General features: G+C 42.4%; 1 protein-coding gene across 2 annotated transcripts; it reads right to left on the bottom strand.

Moving 5' to 3' along the window:
• Nucleotides 1–283: 283 nt before the first annotated feature.
• LOC119730272 (trafficking protein particle complex subunit 10-like) lies at nucleotides 284–18185 on the bottom strand. Of its 2 annotated transcripts, none has more exons than XM_038203080.1 (20): nucleotides 18044–18185; nucleotides 13980–14061; nucleotides 13224–13359; nucleotides 12442–12638; nucleotides 12048–12252; nucleotides 11629–11740; nucleotides 10499–10746; nucleotides 10049–10195; nucleotides 9469–9657; nucleotides 8740–8831; nucleotides 8001–8141; nucleotides 7556–7695; nucleotides 6144–6700; nucleotides 5373–5514; nucleotides 4328–4623; nucleotides 3579–3700; nucleotides 3156–3276; nucleotides 2635–2841; nucleotides 1932–2262; nucleotides 284–1563 (listed from the first exon to the last, which is right to left on the bottom strand). In XM_038203080.1, the coding sequence occupies exons 1-20, from the start codon at nucleotides 18087–18089 to the stop codon at nucleotides 1286–1288; spliced, it is 3789 nt and encodes a 1262-aa protein (XP_038059008.1). In that variant the 5' UTR covers nucleotides 18090–18185; the 3' UTR covers nucleotides 284–1285. The 2 variants fall into 2 exon arrangements, with proteins under 2 accessions (XP_038059008.1, XP_038059010.1); XM_038203082.1 differs by having other exon boundaries at nucleotides 3579–3676.
• Between the last annotated feature and the right edge of the window lie 354 nt (nucleotides 18186–18539).

The following is an 18539-nucleotide window of genomic DNA, read 5'->3' as shown; positions in this document are numbered from 1 at the left end:
CAAAGTTCGCAGAAATGTCTCTTGATGTAAGGGGAGTATCATTCACTATTGAGACAGCTAACATTTCGAAGATTAGGGCAAAATTAATCATTTTTTGAAGAAAAAAATGTATAATTTTGACTGATTTTTCCCAAAATATTGACGCATTATTATTTTTCAAAGGCAATTTTTCCAGAAATCCAGTTGGGATGCATTCTAGGGTTCCTTAAGCATCTTTCCAGGAAGTTTAGAGCAATTTAATTTTTTGACGAAAATTGAAAAAATTACAAGGGGTTAGTCTCACTTTTTGTTGATCCAAATTAACCTTTTAATAATTACTGTTCATATATTGGGAAAATGTAATTCACATCTACATTGTATACGTATTGCACATATAATTGAGAACAATTTACAATCACAGGCACATGTACATAAAGTATACACAGCTTTCATTTCAGCATTTATATACAATACTGGGTATAATTATAAGTGTGCAGCTACGTCCATTTTGTGAAATCTGGATTTCAGTACGAGTTTACGGCTTAATGATGTCCTTGACTTTTAAACTGATGTCTTAGTGACTTTCAGCTGTATGTACATTAAACTTTAAATGAGAAGTATAAGTTATAGCCACTCTTTTGCAATCTTTTGAGGCTTCAGAACAGTGCTGAAGCTATTGCAAGAGCCACAGCCAAAGCCATGATTTCATAAATGTCTTAACTCGACAGTGCGGTTTACATGAAATCTTGAGATTGAATTTTAAGCCATGGTCTCTTTTTGCAGCCATTCAAGGCTTTCCAGTGCTGAATCTATTGCAAGAGCCACAGCCAAAACTAAAGCCAAGCTTTCATAAATGAACCACAACTATTAACCCTCCTATTCAAACATGCATTCTGTGCCAAATTGTCCTTTCAGTCAAAATCAATCAAGTTACTGTTATCAACAGTTAAGAGCTCCCAGCCTACTTAAAGCAGGATTGACTGGCTGTGACCGTTTATGTAACTTGATACACCTGTGCTTTGACTGTAGGTGATTGATAAGTCCGCTGTGCCACCAGTTGCATGCTTTGTCTGTTGACTCCATTTGACCAGTCAGAGTGCTTGCTCAAAATATGATCCGACTGTTTGTGACTAGTCTGTGTAAAAGGCTTGGCAGGGGAAGTGGATTGAACTTTCGACTGTCTGTGACTGTTAAAACAGCAGGAGGGTTAAAACAGTCTTAGACTGGTGACTGGGATGAGCGTCTATATTACAGCACTGCCGAGCCACCTGGGAACCAGACCAAAGTTACTGATGTTATGAACAGTTCACTGAACGGCTACATCTAAAACGGTGATATCGGACTCGGGTAGGACTCGAACCTGGGTCGCCAGGCTTCGGTAGTACACCTGACCGGCTGCGAAGGGCACCAGGGAAGCAGGACTAGTCTTTTCAGTGGCTGCCGGGATGTGGGACACCGGCTCAGTCAGACCGTTCATGCTCGACGCAGCGGGGCCGTCTAGCTCACTGGAAGCGGTGGTGCCGTCAGGGATTATACTGCCCTCGCTTGGTTGATTCAGGACAACTTGTGTGACGGGTTGGGTTCCTAAAAGTAACAAGAGTTTGCAACTGTTTGAAAAATTTGTCAAGTATTTAATGTATTTTGTTTGCTTTTTTTTGGATAGTAACAATTTGGTACTTACAGTTTTATGGGTGAGTTAGTTTTTGGTCATTTTTTGGGGACCGACCGACCAAAACCCGAGTGACTTGTAGATGCTCTGTTGCCAGAGCTTAAAAATAAGTCATGCATACTTCGCGCTTTATGTACACAGTACGCACATGTAGTATATCTCATCCATGGGCCTCTTGAAACTGGTAAGAAAGCGCCCTCTCTAGTTCATGCATGGAGCCCATTAAACAAAAGGTGATCTGAAAATTAAAAGTTTGCTTTCTCTTGAAGTAGAAATGACATACCTGATAATTCTTGGGTTCCTGTTATGTAGTTGGTGAGTTTGACCTTTGGCACGGGCAGGAAACCAGCCAATAAGGGCATGACCTCCAGCGACACATCCACGCCCTCCTGGCTGGTCGGCATGGCAACGACCCCGGTGCTCCGCCCACAGACGGCCCACATGTGCTTGTCAGCCAGCACCTGGTACATGAGTGACGGGCTGTTCTGGTCTGTGATTGGCTGGTGGTCGTCGAGGGCCGACTGGATGTGGAGCTGAAGGCTGCAGAGGGTCCCTGCGCGACAGAACTCATCACTAGAGGGCGGTGCGATTGTCGAGCTCACCATGTACTTCGTCTAGGAAAGAACAGAGAGTCTCGTTGAAGAAGCGTTGAAGAAGGGTTTAAAACGAAAGCTGGAAAAAATTGTACGTTTAATGAGATAATCTGCTCAAGTCTATCATGACAGTCTATTATGTGACCTCTAATAAAAATACTTCGTTATCAATCTTTAACATTTTTCCCTCCTTTTCTTGATGTTCCGAGGAATGCCACAAACCCACTTGTTTTGCATTGCATACGGCAAGCTAGCAGTTGTGCGTGTATTGCCACTGCATTGCCAACGCATTTTTGTGTGACATTCACGTGCCTATCCATGACGCAACGTGGGATGAGGCAAAGGGTCTAGCAAGTTCTTGCAAATCTAACCTCTCAAATGTCTCCAACTCACCTTGTAGTCCTTCAGGTTGAAACTGTGGCTAAGTTGCTGTGGCTCCCCCTGCCCATTTGTCACAGTGTTCCCCTCCCCGTTTGGCACGGTGTCCCCCTCCCCTAGTGCAGTATACGTCAGGGTGAATCGGAACTCCGCCTCGTCTGTCTGCTGCTGCGAGTCGCTGAGAAACCAGACGTATGACATAGTCTGGCCGGCGCACAGCGTCTGAGGCAAAAACCATAACCAAGCCAATTTCCAAAGTGGTTGATTTGACAACTTGTAATATTGTATCCTCTCTGAGTGATCATACTTTGCTATTTCCCAGTTTTGCAGCATTGCTAATGTTGCTAGCATTATGACTTTGGGCGTGATCCCTGGCTACATGGCATACGGGTTTATGGCTTCTGACTAGCGCCCCTTGAATGAAGTCATTGACAAAATGGGAGAGTGTTCAGACATCATGGAAGGAATAGGCAAATATTTGACGATTTGTGGAAGTGGCAGAGATCGTTTTTTTTCCGTGTAGTTCATGTACTTACAGCAGTGGCATTCTTGCCGTTAACACTCTGCAACTGCACTGGACCATCTGATGTAAGCTCAGGCGACGTTAGCATGAACTGCATGCTGCAAATGTTATCCACCGACAGCTGTACAAGCTTTCTGCACACAAAAACCACAATGAAGATTACATTAGGATTGTGTATAGGCTTATTTACATTTTTTTCCCAACATTTTAAAGAAAAAATTACATTTTTTATACACACAATATTTCCTTAGAATGGCACATATGTCTCGAAATCGGGTTGGAATGTGGTTTGGTGCCCCTTAGACAGCTCCCCAGCAAGTTTAAAACATTTTCATTTTTTTTGGCCAAAACTGAAAAACAAAATGCAAGGGGAAAGGAAATCAGCATTACTGGTCCAAGTTGGATGCTAAAAATAGAACTAAAGATGACCTCTGACCTCTTGCCAGCTGTATGGAGCTGATGCTTGATGTGGAACGGCTGCTGGAACGTCAGCGTGGCTATAACCGTCTCTGACCACGGACACCAGATGGTCATCTGCGAAGGCAAAATGTGACATTTCTGATCACATTTGGGAAAAGCCTTTCAGTTTTATATCCTTCTCATCACAAGTCAACATGTCAAATCACATGTCAATCACATGTCAAATCACATGTCAAGTACATGTACATGTCAAATCACATGTCAAGTACATGTCAAATCCTGTCAACTACATCTGCATGTCAAATATATCACTTGTCAAGTACATGTCAACTACATGTCAAATCACATGTCAACTAAATGTCAAATCACTTGCCAAGTACATGTCAAATCACATAGGTAAGGTAAGTATCATGTTATTGGCAACCATTAAAGGGTTTGATTCGTTATCAATTATCAAAAAGTGACAAAATACATCATATAAACTTGTAAACAACAATTATCACATGTCAAATTAATTATCACATGTCAACTACATGTCAACCACATGTCAAATCAGGTGACTAGGGGAGCAAACACTGAAAAAGAGCATGCCTTTGTCGAACGTCGTTTTGACTTGACTTGAAACAAGACGACTTTTGATGACTTGCTACTCTGTCAGTCTGAAGGTTTTTATCCCAATCTTTCTATTGGTATCGTAACTAGATAGAATTAAATTAATTAAGAATAAAATGGATCCTTCTACTGGTCTGTTCTCTCCATCTTCACCTTTTGTTCCGTTAGCTCCTCCTCCTCTTCCTCGCCAGGCTCCGCCCCTGAATCCACAAGCAACGTCATGACCATCACGCTGAACTCTCTAGTCTGGAAGGCAGGGATATCCGGCAGGCTGACCGTAGCGCCGCTCTCCTCTGTTCTCACGCCGTATCCATCCGCCTCGTCGGCAGGTAGGGCCCGGAGCCGGCCCAGGGTTTGGATAGACAGGGTGTCCTGTGACGTAACGGTGTAGTAACCAGCGAAGATTGTCAGGTAGATCTCTTGAGGGATACCAGCTAGAAGAACAGAACCTACGAAAAAACCAAAAGAAATAAAGATGCTTAGAATGTGATTCAGAGCTCTCAGTAACATATAGGGTGGTGCAAAAAGAAGGAAACCCACTTTGGACAGGAATTTTAACCTACTGACTTAACGTATTTGAATTTTTTTTTTTTTAAATGTAGCGAAGTATAGCTCTTCAACCATATGTGGTGAAAAAACATTTTCAAACAAATCGAAAGAATAGTGTTACTTTGCTAATTTGAATACAAGTCACCAAAATCACTGTTGTCCATGTGTAAGTCTAGCGCAGTATTTTTGTCTTCAAATCAAGCTCCGGAGCTCAGTCAAGCGGATGGAATAAAGCCGTCCGTGGACAAACAGTTTGGCATATGAAATTTTTAAACTATCATATCTCAGAGACAAACTATGCAATCAGTTTTTCGTCACTTATGTTTAAAGATCAATATTTTGATACCATTAAATTGAATTTTTGAAATATGCTCAACAAGCAGGTGAAAATTGCTGTCAAAAGTGGGTTTCCTTCTTTTTGCACCACCTGTACATGTACACTCTTACAGACACCGTGACAGACAGACAGACCGACACCAAGACAAAAAGACAGAGTCTCGAAGAATGGAATCTACATGTACAAGGATCAAAAGAAATAACGATGCTTAAAATGTGACCCAGAACTCTCAGTGTCATACACCCACCCAAACACCCTGACAGACAGACACCAGGACAAATAGACCCACAGAGTCTCGACTGATGTATTTACCATTCTTAGGAGTTACAGTCAGTTGTGGGTCTGGACTAGACACCTCCATGCCGATAGTCGGCTGAATGCTGGGCAGCAATAACTCCACTCCCCCTAACTGCATCATCAACTGTTTACAAGAGTACAGGCCGTTATCCGATGCCTGTGACAAAAACCAAAACAGTTCTTTTGATCACATTCTGATAAGTATTCATAGCTGGAAAAAAATCATAATCATGTATCACAAATCTCTAGAATTAAAAGGATTAATCAAATATTAGGCACGAGAATGGGCAAAAAAGATCAAACTGATCACGTTCTTAAAAGTATTTGTGGCTTGAAAATGAAAAAAAGTAATAGTACCAAAAATCTCAGGAATAAAAACTGATTCAACATGTACAGTGTTGTAGCCAAGTTGTGTAGCATGAGTACGAGTACTTTGTCGTGAGTACGAGTACAAGGTAATTTTTTCCACAAGCACAGGTACCAAAAATATACTCAAATTCGAGTACAAGCACTTTTCACAAATAGGAGCAAATTCCAATATGTCACGTATTCTCATTGGTTTTTTTTGCTGTCAAATCAGGCATTAAAGAAAAGCAGAAGCCTCCCAGGAAGTAGAAAACTGGTTCTTTTCCTGCATGTAGCTCTTAAAAAAAATCAATTCTTGCAGGAGAACATTTGCAAAAGTAGGAGTACGAGTACATTTTCATGAGTACAACTACGAGTACTAAAATATGTACTCTACTATGAGTACTTCAATATAGCTAACCATTTTATAAGCATTCTCACCTTGAATGCAAACGATAATGTGTTATCTCCTGGTTTGATCTCCACATGCTCCAAGTGCAACGGGTGACTGCAATCTTCCTTCTGAAGGACCTCAAAACTTTTCCCCAGAGACGAGGAGCTGTCCTCTCTTCTCAACACAGACGAGGCGTTCTTGCAGTAGATGATGGCACAGTCCAAGTTCCGCTTGCCGTCCTTGGTCTGGTACCTGATGTCCTGCATCAATTCCGGTATCATGGTCTGCTGGTTGCCCAGGAAGATAGAACGCAGGTACCCGTCTGTCACCGTCCCCCATTGGTCGACCGTTGGTGAGAGACTCTTGAAGCTGCTCTGTGATTGGCTCTTTGGGAGCGGGAGCTGATTCGATTGGTCCTCAGCATCCTGCGTCTCGTGGTTGACCGCCAGGGTGATTTTGTCCACTGCGACGGTTTCTGGGAGGTTGCTATGGATACGCAAGAAGATTTCACCTCCTTCGTTCTTTCCTAGTTTCCCGTCTTCCGGTTTCAGGTCGATACTTGTAAGACGAGCCACCGAATAGAGCGGGACCAGTGCTACTTTCACTAGAAACAAGAAAAGCGTGTTCCAAAATATAGTGCAATTACTGAAACTGACCGAAACAAGACACGGAAAGCCTAGTAACCTGGCCCCACAACGCATAAAATTCTATTCAATACGGGGGATTCCTGATTAATGTTGTGCAAACCCGACACCAAACCGAAACCGACCCGACCCGAAACCGACTTCGAGACAGGTCAGGTAGGTTTGTCCATCATTTTAGTCGGGTTGGGACGGTTTTGGTTTTGCGTCGGGTCGGGTTGGTTAAGCCATTTTGAAAAAACCCGAAAGGAACTGAAACAGAATGGAAATTCACATGGTGCACTATTTAGTGAAGAGTCACTGCGCGCAGTGCGAATAAAAATGGTTTGCGGCCCGCATTGAGCGGTCTATAACATGTAGGCCCAGTAGGTCACGTTGTGAGTGCCGCATGGCATGATTCAGTTACTAGAAAGCCGACATCTATGTACATAATAAACCCAAGTTAGCCTATAATTTTACAATACGGGTAATCCTATACAATAGCACTGCCGGCTCAGAAGTGACACTTGGTCATATCAGTGGTCACTGGGACTAGAAAAAAAAATTAAAACTAAAGAAAAATTGAATTTCTTTTTTACTTCTTTGTTGAAAAGTTTCCATCCAAGAGTGTCTATTTTATAAAAAAAACCAAAATTATCAGGGCCTAATTTCACAGAAATGATAAGCAGAAAAATACTGCTAAGTAAGATTAATGTTCTAAGCATCAAAATAGTGGGAACCAGTCGCAAGCAGTGCACATCCCATTATGTTTGGCTGGTAACCCGTTTTCAGTTTGATTCTTGATATTGGCTTTCGGAACTTTGATTTTGGTTCCTCACGTGATTGCTCCTCGTCGTCTGGTTCCCCGCGTTCCTCAGCCAGTTCCTTGGCTATTTTCAGCATCTCCTGAAGGAACTCCAGCCTCTCCTGCATGGCTAATGCACAGTCGCCAGCCAGGAGGCAGCAGGTCTTGAGATATGTGCACGAACCATCCAGTTAAGGTCTAATCGGTGTTAGCACAACCGAGCGAGGGCGCTACTTTATGAATTTCATGGATTCTTAGAGGTTTCAAAGCTTTGGTTTCGTATCAGCTTCACCTACATCGCTGACTCCAGAATCATTGTTAATAATAAGTACCTTTACATATATGATAATTGTATGATAAAAAAGTAAGCAGTCTTGAATTTGAATATTCATGATGCATAATTTAATAGAGTGTTCAGTTCTGGGTTTGAATATTCATGAGAAACAAAGGAGTTAAGTGTCAGATTTTGTAAAGGATATTTATGCTTGTTGCCCAGTTCCTTTTGGCATGTTGCAATCTGTCTTCGAGTGTTAGTGACAGGCAGATGCCAGCCCTCCTTCTCATAGATGCGGACCGCGTCAATCAGGAACGTCTCCGCTTTCGTCCATTCTCCCTTTTTCCTTAAATAAATGGGAAAGAAATTGCCAAATTCATACAATTGTACATAAGATGGAATTTGCGTCGGGATGATGTAAACTATTACATTTCGCCCTTCACTGAAGTATAAACACTGTATACTCAGGGTCTTTTTTCCAACTTTCACTCGGTAGGTAACACACTGAGTATACAGTGTTTAAACGTCGATGAAGGGCAAAATCTAATATTGATTTACATCACCCGGACGCAAATTCATCTTATGAATAGTTAAATTGCGGTACCCGCTGCTATGTACGTCAGATTCGAACCAGCCATCTGATCCTGCAAGCTCGGTGGTCGAGTGGTAAGACATCTGCACTAGAAAGCAGGAGGTCGTGGGTTCGAGTCCCACCCGAGTGATTTTTTCCAACTTTCAATCAGGGAGGTAACACATTGAGTAAACAGTGTTTATACGTCGGTGAAGGGCAAAACCTAATATTGACGTACAATTGTAAAAGTATCCAAATAGTGATATGTATCAAATTACTATGTTTGTGCATTTTGAGAATATTACAATGAAGGCATTGTTGAAACAACTGACAAAACTATTGAAAGGAAAATTAAAAGGCAAATGACACTCACATGTAAAAAGTGGCAAGGTCCTTTCCAATGAGCCGGGCTGATCTCATGCGCTTGATATGCTTAAAAGTTCCCATGGCCAACTCAGAAAGTTCCTTTGAGCGTAAAATGAAAGTGTAAAAATTACGATAAAGTACACACAGAGTATTAGAATCATTTGCTTTTCGTGCATTTTGTTCGTTTCCAATAATAACACCACTCAAAATCCAAAGAAGAATGTTCAAACCCTAACCTGAGGAAGTTTCAGCTCAGTGGATATTAAACTTTAAAAAAAAACTACGAAAATAATGAACAACTTTTTGATCATGAAACACAATTTCATTGATATCGCTCTTTATTTCCAAAGATGAGTCAATTGACTGATCAATTGAAAATCACCTACATTTCTTGATTTCTTCTAAATGACAGCAAGCCAGACGGAATCATTTCACGGGGTGTTTAGTACCAGTGCAATCTTTAAACCAAGTCAGCTTTTCGATAATAATTTGATTGTGATTTTGGGATAAATGCAAATGATCCTATCTGCCTGTAGTACTCCCTGTAAGCACATATTCTGTAGTTACAGGAAGAATGCGTGAACATTAAGCACTGAATTTTCGGCGACAGTAATTGGGAGTTTTGCCAACAGTAAGCAAAGCCATGCAATTGGGCACTAGTCTCAAGATGTTTTGAGACTTTGGTGAACATTTTTCAGCCAGTGCTTATCAAGACGTTTTGCGCATCACTACTTACCAAGTAGTGTTTCTGGAATGAGTCCGACGAGCTCAGAGCCTCCCTGAGTTTCTGATTGGGGCTGTTCTCGATCACGCTGGCTTCTTGAGTCTGGCCCATGCCCGAGAGGAGATTTACAACAAGGTGCAGCTGGTCCGAGTTGGAGGTGGAGTCCGGCATCAGACCACACAGCTCCCCTAGTTCACGTAACTGCAACGAGGGTTAAAACGACATTGACCATCAATACCTGTACTACAATGTATTACATTCTATGTACTCATTGATGAATTTATAAAAGCATGCATTGCTGGGCGGTTTTGAGCGATGCAATGAGTATAGGAAGGGCGGTTTAGGGCGGTTTGGGGCAGTACAGGGACAAATAGGTTAACCTTCAATTTGGGCGATTCACAATGCAGCGTGCCATGAAGTCGGTACCCATTTATACTCCTGGGTGGAGAGAGACAAGTAGAGGTGAAGTGGCTTGCCCAAGGACACAACATAGGTCCAGCAGCTAGATTTGCACCCCTGACTCTCTGATCATGAGTCACGAACCCTAACCAATAGGCCAGTTATAATTGAGACACAGGGTAGATTCCCATACCTTAGTCTGAGCGTACACCCACAGGCTGGCTGTGAAGTGGGAATAATTCTCAACGTTGGACGAGTCCGTGTACTTCTCACAGGACTGCAACACTTCCAGGCAACTCAGAAAGACCCAGCATGCCATGCTCCCTGTCGGCATGGAAACCTGTGGAGAAGAAAAAATAGGAGACTGACTGTTGCAACATACAGGGTGAGTAAAAAAAAAAACGAAACCCAATGTTTGGAATGTTGTTTTAGTGATGTTCTGCATACTTTAGCACTTTCAAAAAAAAGGATATGGAAGCCCAATTCATAAACTTTCTTTTAGTACAAGAACATTCAAATCACTCGTGCACTTTTCAAGTTACGGAATTTTTAAACACAAACACCATTTTAAAGTTCTATCCACTGCAACTTTGAAAATAAAATTGGAAAAAAAAATATTTAGAGGCTTTGGTCAAAACCTTACCTCTAACATTTTCAATTCCTGTACACAGTTGTGCAGATATGACTGGGCTCTGTGCGCCACTTCCCATGGCCTCTGCATGGTGAACAGCAGCACGCACTGACGGGCAAAGAGGTAGTTACGCAGTTCCAGAAGCGCGACGTTACCGGTCTCAAGAAGCGATCGCTTGCCGTCAATAACACTGGGGAGGAGGTTGAGGCCGTCCCAGCAGGTGCATGGGGCGACGAAGGAGGACAGCCAGGCAGGATTGTCTGTGGGAAGGAGGTTGAAGAATTTTTTTATTGGGATCTTCTTTCTTTCTTGAGCTCTGAAATTTTGGAAGGCGGGTTACCCTTAGAATACTGCTTGTACAATTTTGTGACATATTTTCTGTTTAAAAAAAATTCTAGGCAGTTTGTTGAAGAAAAGATATTGAAAGTTTAAAATATAGCCCTAACCCTTTAAGTATTTTGGCTAGAAACCCTGCTCAACGCTGCGATGTGCAACACTTGTCAAAATGACAAGCCTGCTCGGTGCAGCAAGATCCATCAGGCCAAAATCTCAAGGCCAAACTGCCTCAGAGTCTGTGGTCACCAACTGCAGCAGGATACAACTGTGGCATTGTTCACAGAGTACAGCAATAAATAAGTCTGTAAATAAGTGGGATGCCAATAAATAAGTGGGGTGCTGTGGTCCAATGGTTACGGTGTTGGACTCGTGTGCCATGGTACATGGGTTCGAATCCTGACCGTGGTAACAGGGTGCTTGTGCTCTTGAGCAAGGCACTTTACCATTAATTATTGCTTCGTCCTTCGGTTGGGGCGTAAAGCCGTAGGTCCCGTGTGCTGTGTAATGCACGTAAAAGAACCCAGTAACACTTGTCGCTAAGAGAAGGGGTTTGCCCCTGTGTTTCTGGCAGTGGCTGCAATATTCGCCACAGCACCTTGTAAACCCTTATAAAGGTGCTACATATAATGGGTCTCATATTTCTCATAAACTGCATTTACCTGTCTTTAATAATAGACATAATTTCCAGCGCCTTGAGTACCTAATTGTCTATACATGCGCTATACAAGAATCTGGTATTATTATTAATACTGATAACTGTCAATGATCTTTATTATCTCCGATGCTGTTTTTTAAATGGTACATACCTCCGGCGTGTGTGTTGATGATAAACTGTGAGAACAGGGCATCTAACTCATCATACTGAACCAGGGCATCCTCCTCAAAATGGAAAAGCTGAAAGGTGAATGCTAGCTCCTCCTACGGGACAAAGAAATGAATATTCATAAGGGCAGAAAAGCAACTGCAAGCTCCTCTTCAAGCTGAAAGACGTAAATATTCATAAGGAAGGTTGGAAGGTTACATGTAAATGCGAACTCAACCAACAGCAGAATGCAGAGATGCCAACTTCGAAAATCGTTCCTGCCATTTGGGTTTCGTTTTTTTTTTACTCACCCTGTATTCTTGCTGCAAGTTCACGCATGTTGAACACATTGTGACTCTGTTAAATTTGACTATTTTGTGACATCAAATTCAGCCTTTACATTGATATTCAGGGCCTTTTTACCTGGAGAAGGAAATACTTGCAAAAGTCCCACCCCCTGTCGTTCCGTCGTTCCCTCTCGGCACGGACGATCTCCTCAAAGCGCAACAAGACGCGACTGTAGGCCGCCAGGAGCAGTTCCCGCAGACGCTGGATGAAGAGTTGCCAGGACTCTAACGAGCGATTGGTGGGTACGGGATTATTGGGCTCATTGAGAACGATCACTCTTCTGCAGCGACAGAAAAATATTCAAAATGATGTATAAATCAATACTTGATTTTGCCCTTCATTGATGTATAAACACTTTGGAAAAGAGGATTTTGAAGGATTCAGGGCGGTTAGGGTTAATTAAAGCCTCAAGCTTTCCATTCAAACTATGATTATAAGCAAGTTACAAGCTTGTTAGATAGCCACCAACCTTTCTTGCTTGCTGCAGAAGTCACTTCTGATTTTGTCCAACACCGACGTTCGCGGCAGGAGTTTGGACTTGTTCCCTCGCTTCAGATTGGCCGTTTCCACGAGAACGATCAGCCATTCCGACACGTTGCGCTCCTTCAAGCTCTGTTGCCAGGCGGTGATGTCGTCCTTGACAACCAGCTTGTAGGCATCGGCATCCTGACAGTGGGATCAGTTCAGATGATTAAGTAATTGCAAGGAATAAAGTCTGTATCTTAGGGAACTTCTCAAAAGTCAGAACGCCTGGTATATGTACGTTCCACTGGGAAACTTTATACAAATATAAGACGGTTTGAGGGTGGACAATCAGGGTTCGCTACCCGAGGTATTGGAAGTTGACAAACTACAAGTAGTTGTCAAGGCAAAGCCGAGGGAAATTGTTTGTGAACATTAATACAAGGGGAGCTAATATCGACTGTCCACCTGAAATAAACCATGTTATATTTGTTTTACTATATGTCATACATATTCAGTTTCCAATTTTTTTTCGTTGCAGTATGCACGTAAATCTTCTGAGAAGTTTGTCCAGCTCACCAGAAAAATATTATAGCTCAGCCTCACTAGTTCAGTTCTTTTTATGCATCTGATCTTCACAATGGGCCAGATTTAGCCCACTCACAAGTGCCCTTTGATCAGTCAGTCGATGAATCAGTCAGTGCGATACATTTAAGTACAAAGATGACACTAGGTTTTGCCGATGAACAGCCATTTCTCTGTGTCTGTCTAAACTGCGTTTGTACTCACTGCACAGTCCGTGAAGTAGATGTGAAAGCAGGGCTTTCTGAAGAGGGTGCGCTCGTTTTCTTTGGCCAACTGATCGGGGGTGAAGGGAACAAAGGTGACATCCATGAAGATCAACTTGGGCCCTCTGCCATAAGATCTGGGGGGGGGGGGGGAGAGGGGGAAAGATGTTTTTCAAGAGTTCAAAACACAAGCAAGTATGACTAATCAATACAAATGAGTCAACATCCACTTCTACAGGGTGGGTAAAAAAAAAACACAACCCAAATGGTAGGACAAATTTTTGAATGAAGTTTGCCTGTAGTACTTTCAAAATCTAGGATACGAAAGCCCAGTTATTAAGCTTTCTTTCAGTACAAGAATCATTCAAATCACTCATGTACTTTTCAAGTTATGAGCATTTTGGCATTTTGAGCACAAACGCCGTTTTAAAGTTCTGTTCACGGATCACAAAAAAAGGTAAGTGTTCTTTCAGCAAAACGAATACAATTCTCATAGGGATGCATGTGAATTGTAAGTGAACACTTACCTTTTTTGTGATCCCTCGACAGAACTTTAAAACAGACTTTGCAGAAAGAAAAAAGAAAAAATGTCTGTGCCTTTCCACTTCTTTCCTTTTACGGCAAGCTGTACCTTACTAAGGAGAGAAACTGAATGAAATTGAAAATTTTAGAAACCCAAGGAAATTAAGAAAGAAAGCTTGGACACTAGAGATATTTTTAAGCCCATATGGACCATGATTAAATGTTTCCTGTTCACCTGCGCCATTCTACTGGGTCCCTGGGTAGAGTGTTAAAAACCTCCGCTCGGATTGAAGAGAAAAGCTCCTGATCACCGTGATCTGAAGTGAACAAAATGTAATTGAATAAAATAGTTATTATTATAAACTTTAATAAAAAAAAAAGGCGCGTTCTTAACAATCAGCAATGAAATGGATGGCACAACTTGGCGCATTTGATAGGCGCCTAAAGAGGAGCCCTACACTACACGATCGCCCCTAAGTTCCAGAGCTCCACTCAGACTCAGTAACGTTAGAGCTAGGCTGCACCTAGGGATGCTCCAGCCCCATAAATGTGGCCAATTTACTGAACTACCTCTGTAAATAAAGGCCACACTCCCACCATGTACAAAAACATGTCAAACTTTGTCACATTTTGATTTTCACATTTAGGCTTAGTTTGTTGTTTATTTTTGCTTTAGAAGCAAACTAACCCTCTAGTCTTAGGGCTAATCAGAAAGTGCTGCTTTTTTCAGATGTCTAATTTTCTTGAAATTTCATGTTGAAATTTTGATACGCAAACGTATGCAAACGAATCTGGAAATTTCACGAAAATAACATCTGAAAAAGGCAGCACTTTCTGACTAGGAGTAGGACAATGTAGGGCGCCAGCGCCCATCTCTCACCATTTTCAAGCAACGTCTTAAAAGCTTCTTATTCTTTACATCATACAGTTGTCATACTTTCATAGTCCTCTCTACTCCTAGAACTATGAGGCTCCGCGTGAGTGGAGCCTCATAGATCAAGAAGCCCGCAAAATGGCCTGCAGCACAAAACACTAATAAAGTACAAAAACGTCCATCAAAATGCAGCCATTTCACACAGAACCGCTGCACAGTTTGCCCCTATACTCCGTACTTTATCTCTTGACATACTCACGTATCTTGTGCGGAACTAACATAGGTGGATTCTGTCGGTTTTTAGGCCAAAATGATGAAAAATATGCCCTTTCCGCATTGAGCCAACCTGACACAGTGAAACGTGCACGCATTATGATCGAGCGATGATTTTCGGTTCGCTCGGAGCGCGCCGCGGGGGGTACGGTACATGCACTTGTACGCATGCACATCATTTCGCTTGTACCGTACCCCCCGCGGCGCGCTCCGAGCGAACCGAAAATCATCGCTCGATCATATGCGTGCACGTTTCAAGTGTCAGGTTGGCTCAGTGCGGAAAGGGCATATTTTTCATCATTTTGGCCTGAAAACCGACAGAATCCACCTATGTTAGTTCCGCACAAGATACGTGAGTATGTCAAGAGATAAAGTACGGAGTATAGGGGCAAACTGTGCAGTGGTTCTGTGTGAAATGGCTGCATTTTGATGGACGTTTTTGTACTTTATTAGTGTTTTGTGCTGCAGGCAATTTTGCGGGCTTCTTGATCTATGAGGCTCCGCTCACGCGGAGCCTCATAGTTCTAGGAGTAAGTCCTCTCTTGTACAGCACTTTGATTTATTTTGTAAAAGCGCTTTATAAATTCATTTATTATTATTTATTTGGTAATCCTTACTTTTAGGACCCCGTTCCTATATAGGAAGGGAAAGACTCACCAAAACAGTTGACTAAATGACACTCAAAATTGACATTCTGATACTTCTTGGCACATCTGAACAATTGGCAATGACACCTTCTTGACTTCTAAAGACTGCTTTAGCCTGCAAAAGTCACTTTGGTACTGGACAGACATCTGCAAAAGTCAGTTTTGAACAGAACTCGTAAAAAATAGAGGTGTCCTAAAAGTAAGGATTACCATTTATCAGTCCTTCATTTAAAGAAAATCCAGGAGAGCTATAAATCGCTCTCCTCAAATATTTGAGGAGAGCAAATCGCTCTCCTTAAAATCTACGGATAAACAGCGGTAAAACGACGGGTTACCATTGTTTTTGTTTTATTTTGAATATAACGATTTATTCAAGGGGCTGCATTATTATTAGTTTTTGCATAATAACATATGCTCAAGTTGCGTTACTTGAGTTGCGTTTTTTCGTTTTTGTAACTGTAAGACAAGGTAAAATTTATTTTAAAAAACTAACTAAATGGAGATTAATAAAAGGTTTGACTACTGCTTAGGCTTTCATTTTTTAATACAGTTGTCAGTTGGTTCATCACTTGATTATACTTTGAAAATGGAGAGTTAATAAACAGCACATAAAGCAACTGAATATTTGCTTTCAGATTCGTTAAAATTACATGACATTTTCAGCCAGAACTATTTCAATTGCTCCACGAAAGCTATACAAAAAGGGCCTCAAAATGACACAAACTTGCCTTAAGTTTTATCGAAAATATTTGCCGTCGATAATATTAAAAATAATGGAAAATGCAGGTCAAGTATGCCATATACACAATGCTAGTCACGACGAGAAACTGGCTAACAACGTCTGAACTTCGCACTAGTACGAGCGTTTGTGATGCACTGTGTGTGGTGGGCCGGCAATGAGACTCGTTTTACGGTATAGGATTTCGGTGAAACACGCTGCATCGTTTCACTTCACATACCAGTAAAACTTCCTCAAAATAAATTCATGAACACGGGAAATACATACACAGACAAGACAGATCAAGTTCTGTGAATAAGCTTGCAAAGATCGTCCTTCTCAATCGTTGTTTTCTTGGCATTCACGATGTCTATTCCAGTCCGGCCTGCACGCAAAACACTGTACGGCAGTGCATTGCACCGCCCGCGACTTTTACATTGACTGGTTACCGCATTTTCATCATGCCTTCATTGGGACTTAGTGCGCGGCGCAGCGGGAACCAGTCATTGCTGCACTCGCACGTACGGGCCCACGTGTTTTCATGCAGCTCTATGCGATTTGCAGATTGTGCACGCACAGTATACAACCGCTGTACACACACGATCTTATACAGTACGTACGAGCTCGGTGTTCGTTCATTTTTAGCGATGTCCAGCGGCATATTAACGTGAGTTTGGGCATTATACCAACGAAAAATACGAATGTCGGACACTTCGCCCCATTTCCACGTCGCCCCATGTCACTTCGCCCCTAACCACTTCGCCCCATCCCCACTTCGCCCCATCCCCACATCGCCCCATTCCCACTTCGCCCCATTCCCACTTCGCCCCATCCCCACTTCGCCCCATCCCCAATTCGCCCCATCCCCACTTCGCCCCAGCCGTTACATGTAAAAAGTTTTTAAAAAATCTCATCTATTTTATTGGCTTAAAAACAATTCCAACAGATACACTAATTGCTAACCAACGGAAAGAATTAGCCCACCAAATGAACAAGGCAAATTATGGAGGACACCAATGTACATGAGGCCACCAAAAAAGCAAAATAGTACCCCACCTTGTCTGTAATACAATCCAAGCTTGAAGAAGAAAAAAAAGCCCCCCCCCCAAAAACAAGCCGCGTGGCCGCGTCAATTCCGGAACTTTGGTCTGACCAGACACCGAATATTTTTTTTTTGGCCTAAAAGACCCGGCTATACCAACCCGTCTCCCACTTATCTGAGAACGACAATACCTTTGACATCCTAATTTCACTCTTGGAGGAACCAATCTACATTGTACATGGGGCGAAGTGGGGATGGGGCGAAGTGGGGATGGGGCGAAGCGGGGATGGGGCGATGTGGGGATGGGGCGAAGCGGGGATGGGGCGATGTGGGGATGGGGCGAAGTGGGGATGGGGCGAAGTGGTTAGGGGCGAAGTGACATGGGGCGACGTGGAAATGGGGCGAAGCGTCCGACACCCAAAAATACGTGTAGCTTAAGACTTAAAATCCTTGCGTTTTTATCACTTCTTATTTTTAAACTTCCCGTGTTTGACGAGCCCTCTTTTGGATTTCTGAGGAGCGCTATTTTTGGCGCTCCTTCGAGACAGTCGAGGAGCGCAGTAGGAGCGCCTGCGCGATCGCGCTCCTTAAAAATGAAGGACTGATTTATTTTTTATTATGAATATGATTCACCCTTTTCAATTTTCACGAAAATGATGCAGTACACAAAAAGCAATACAGTCTTACAGATCTGACAGTGACAGAGACAGATTGAGGCAGAAAGCAATAGCTGAAAAAATCTCACATGTAACGATTGGCTTCCTGTCACCATCTTCACTCCTTGCTGCCATTTCTCCGCTTCACAAGTTTCGCTCAATCATGAGTTATTTAAGTTGAAATATCGAGCTTAATTTGGAAACAATCTCCCCTTGGCCGCCTTCATCTCACAGATCGGGTCCTACTAAAGCGCGTCAACAAGGTCAACAAGCGTCAACAAGTTTTAGTAGTCGTTAAGTGCGCGTCAACAAATTTTGTATAGGCCTTTGAACAATAAAAACAGCTTTATATGGTAGAAAAAGCAATAATGAACATCTTCTGCATATCAATTAAAGTTAAAATTACTTAAAAAGTGGTTTTCCAGCGCGAAATCTACGACGGGTTTTTCGGTTTAGTATTGGCCGCCATCTTGTTTGAGATCTACATACTACGCATGCGTGGAGTGTACCATTCACGCATAGGGGTTTCTTTATACGATACGCTTTGCGATACCTCGTTTGGTGTTTTGCACATTAGGAAAACTA

Source organism: Patiria miniata, unplaced genomic scaffold, assembly GCF_015706575.1.
Source record: "Patiria miniata isolate m_02_andy unplaced genomic scaffold, ASM1570657v1 HiC_scaffold_22, whole genome shotgun sequence".
Taxonomy (NCBI): Eukaryota; Metazoa; Echinodermata; class Asteroidea; order Valvatida; family Asterinidae; genus Patiria; species Patiria miniata.
The sequence above is the reverse complement of the archived record's forward strand: the minus strand, read 5'-3'. Positions and strand labels throughout refer to the sequence as shown.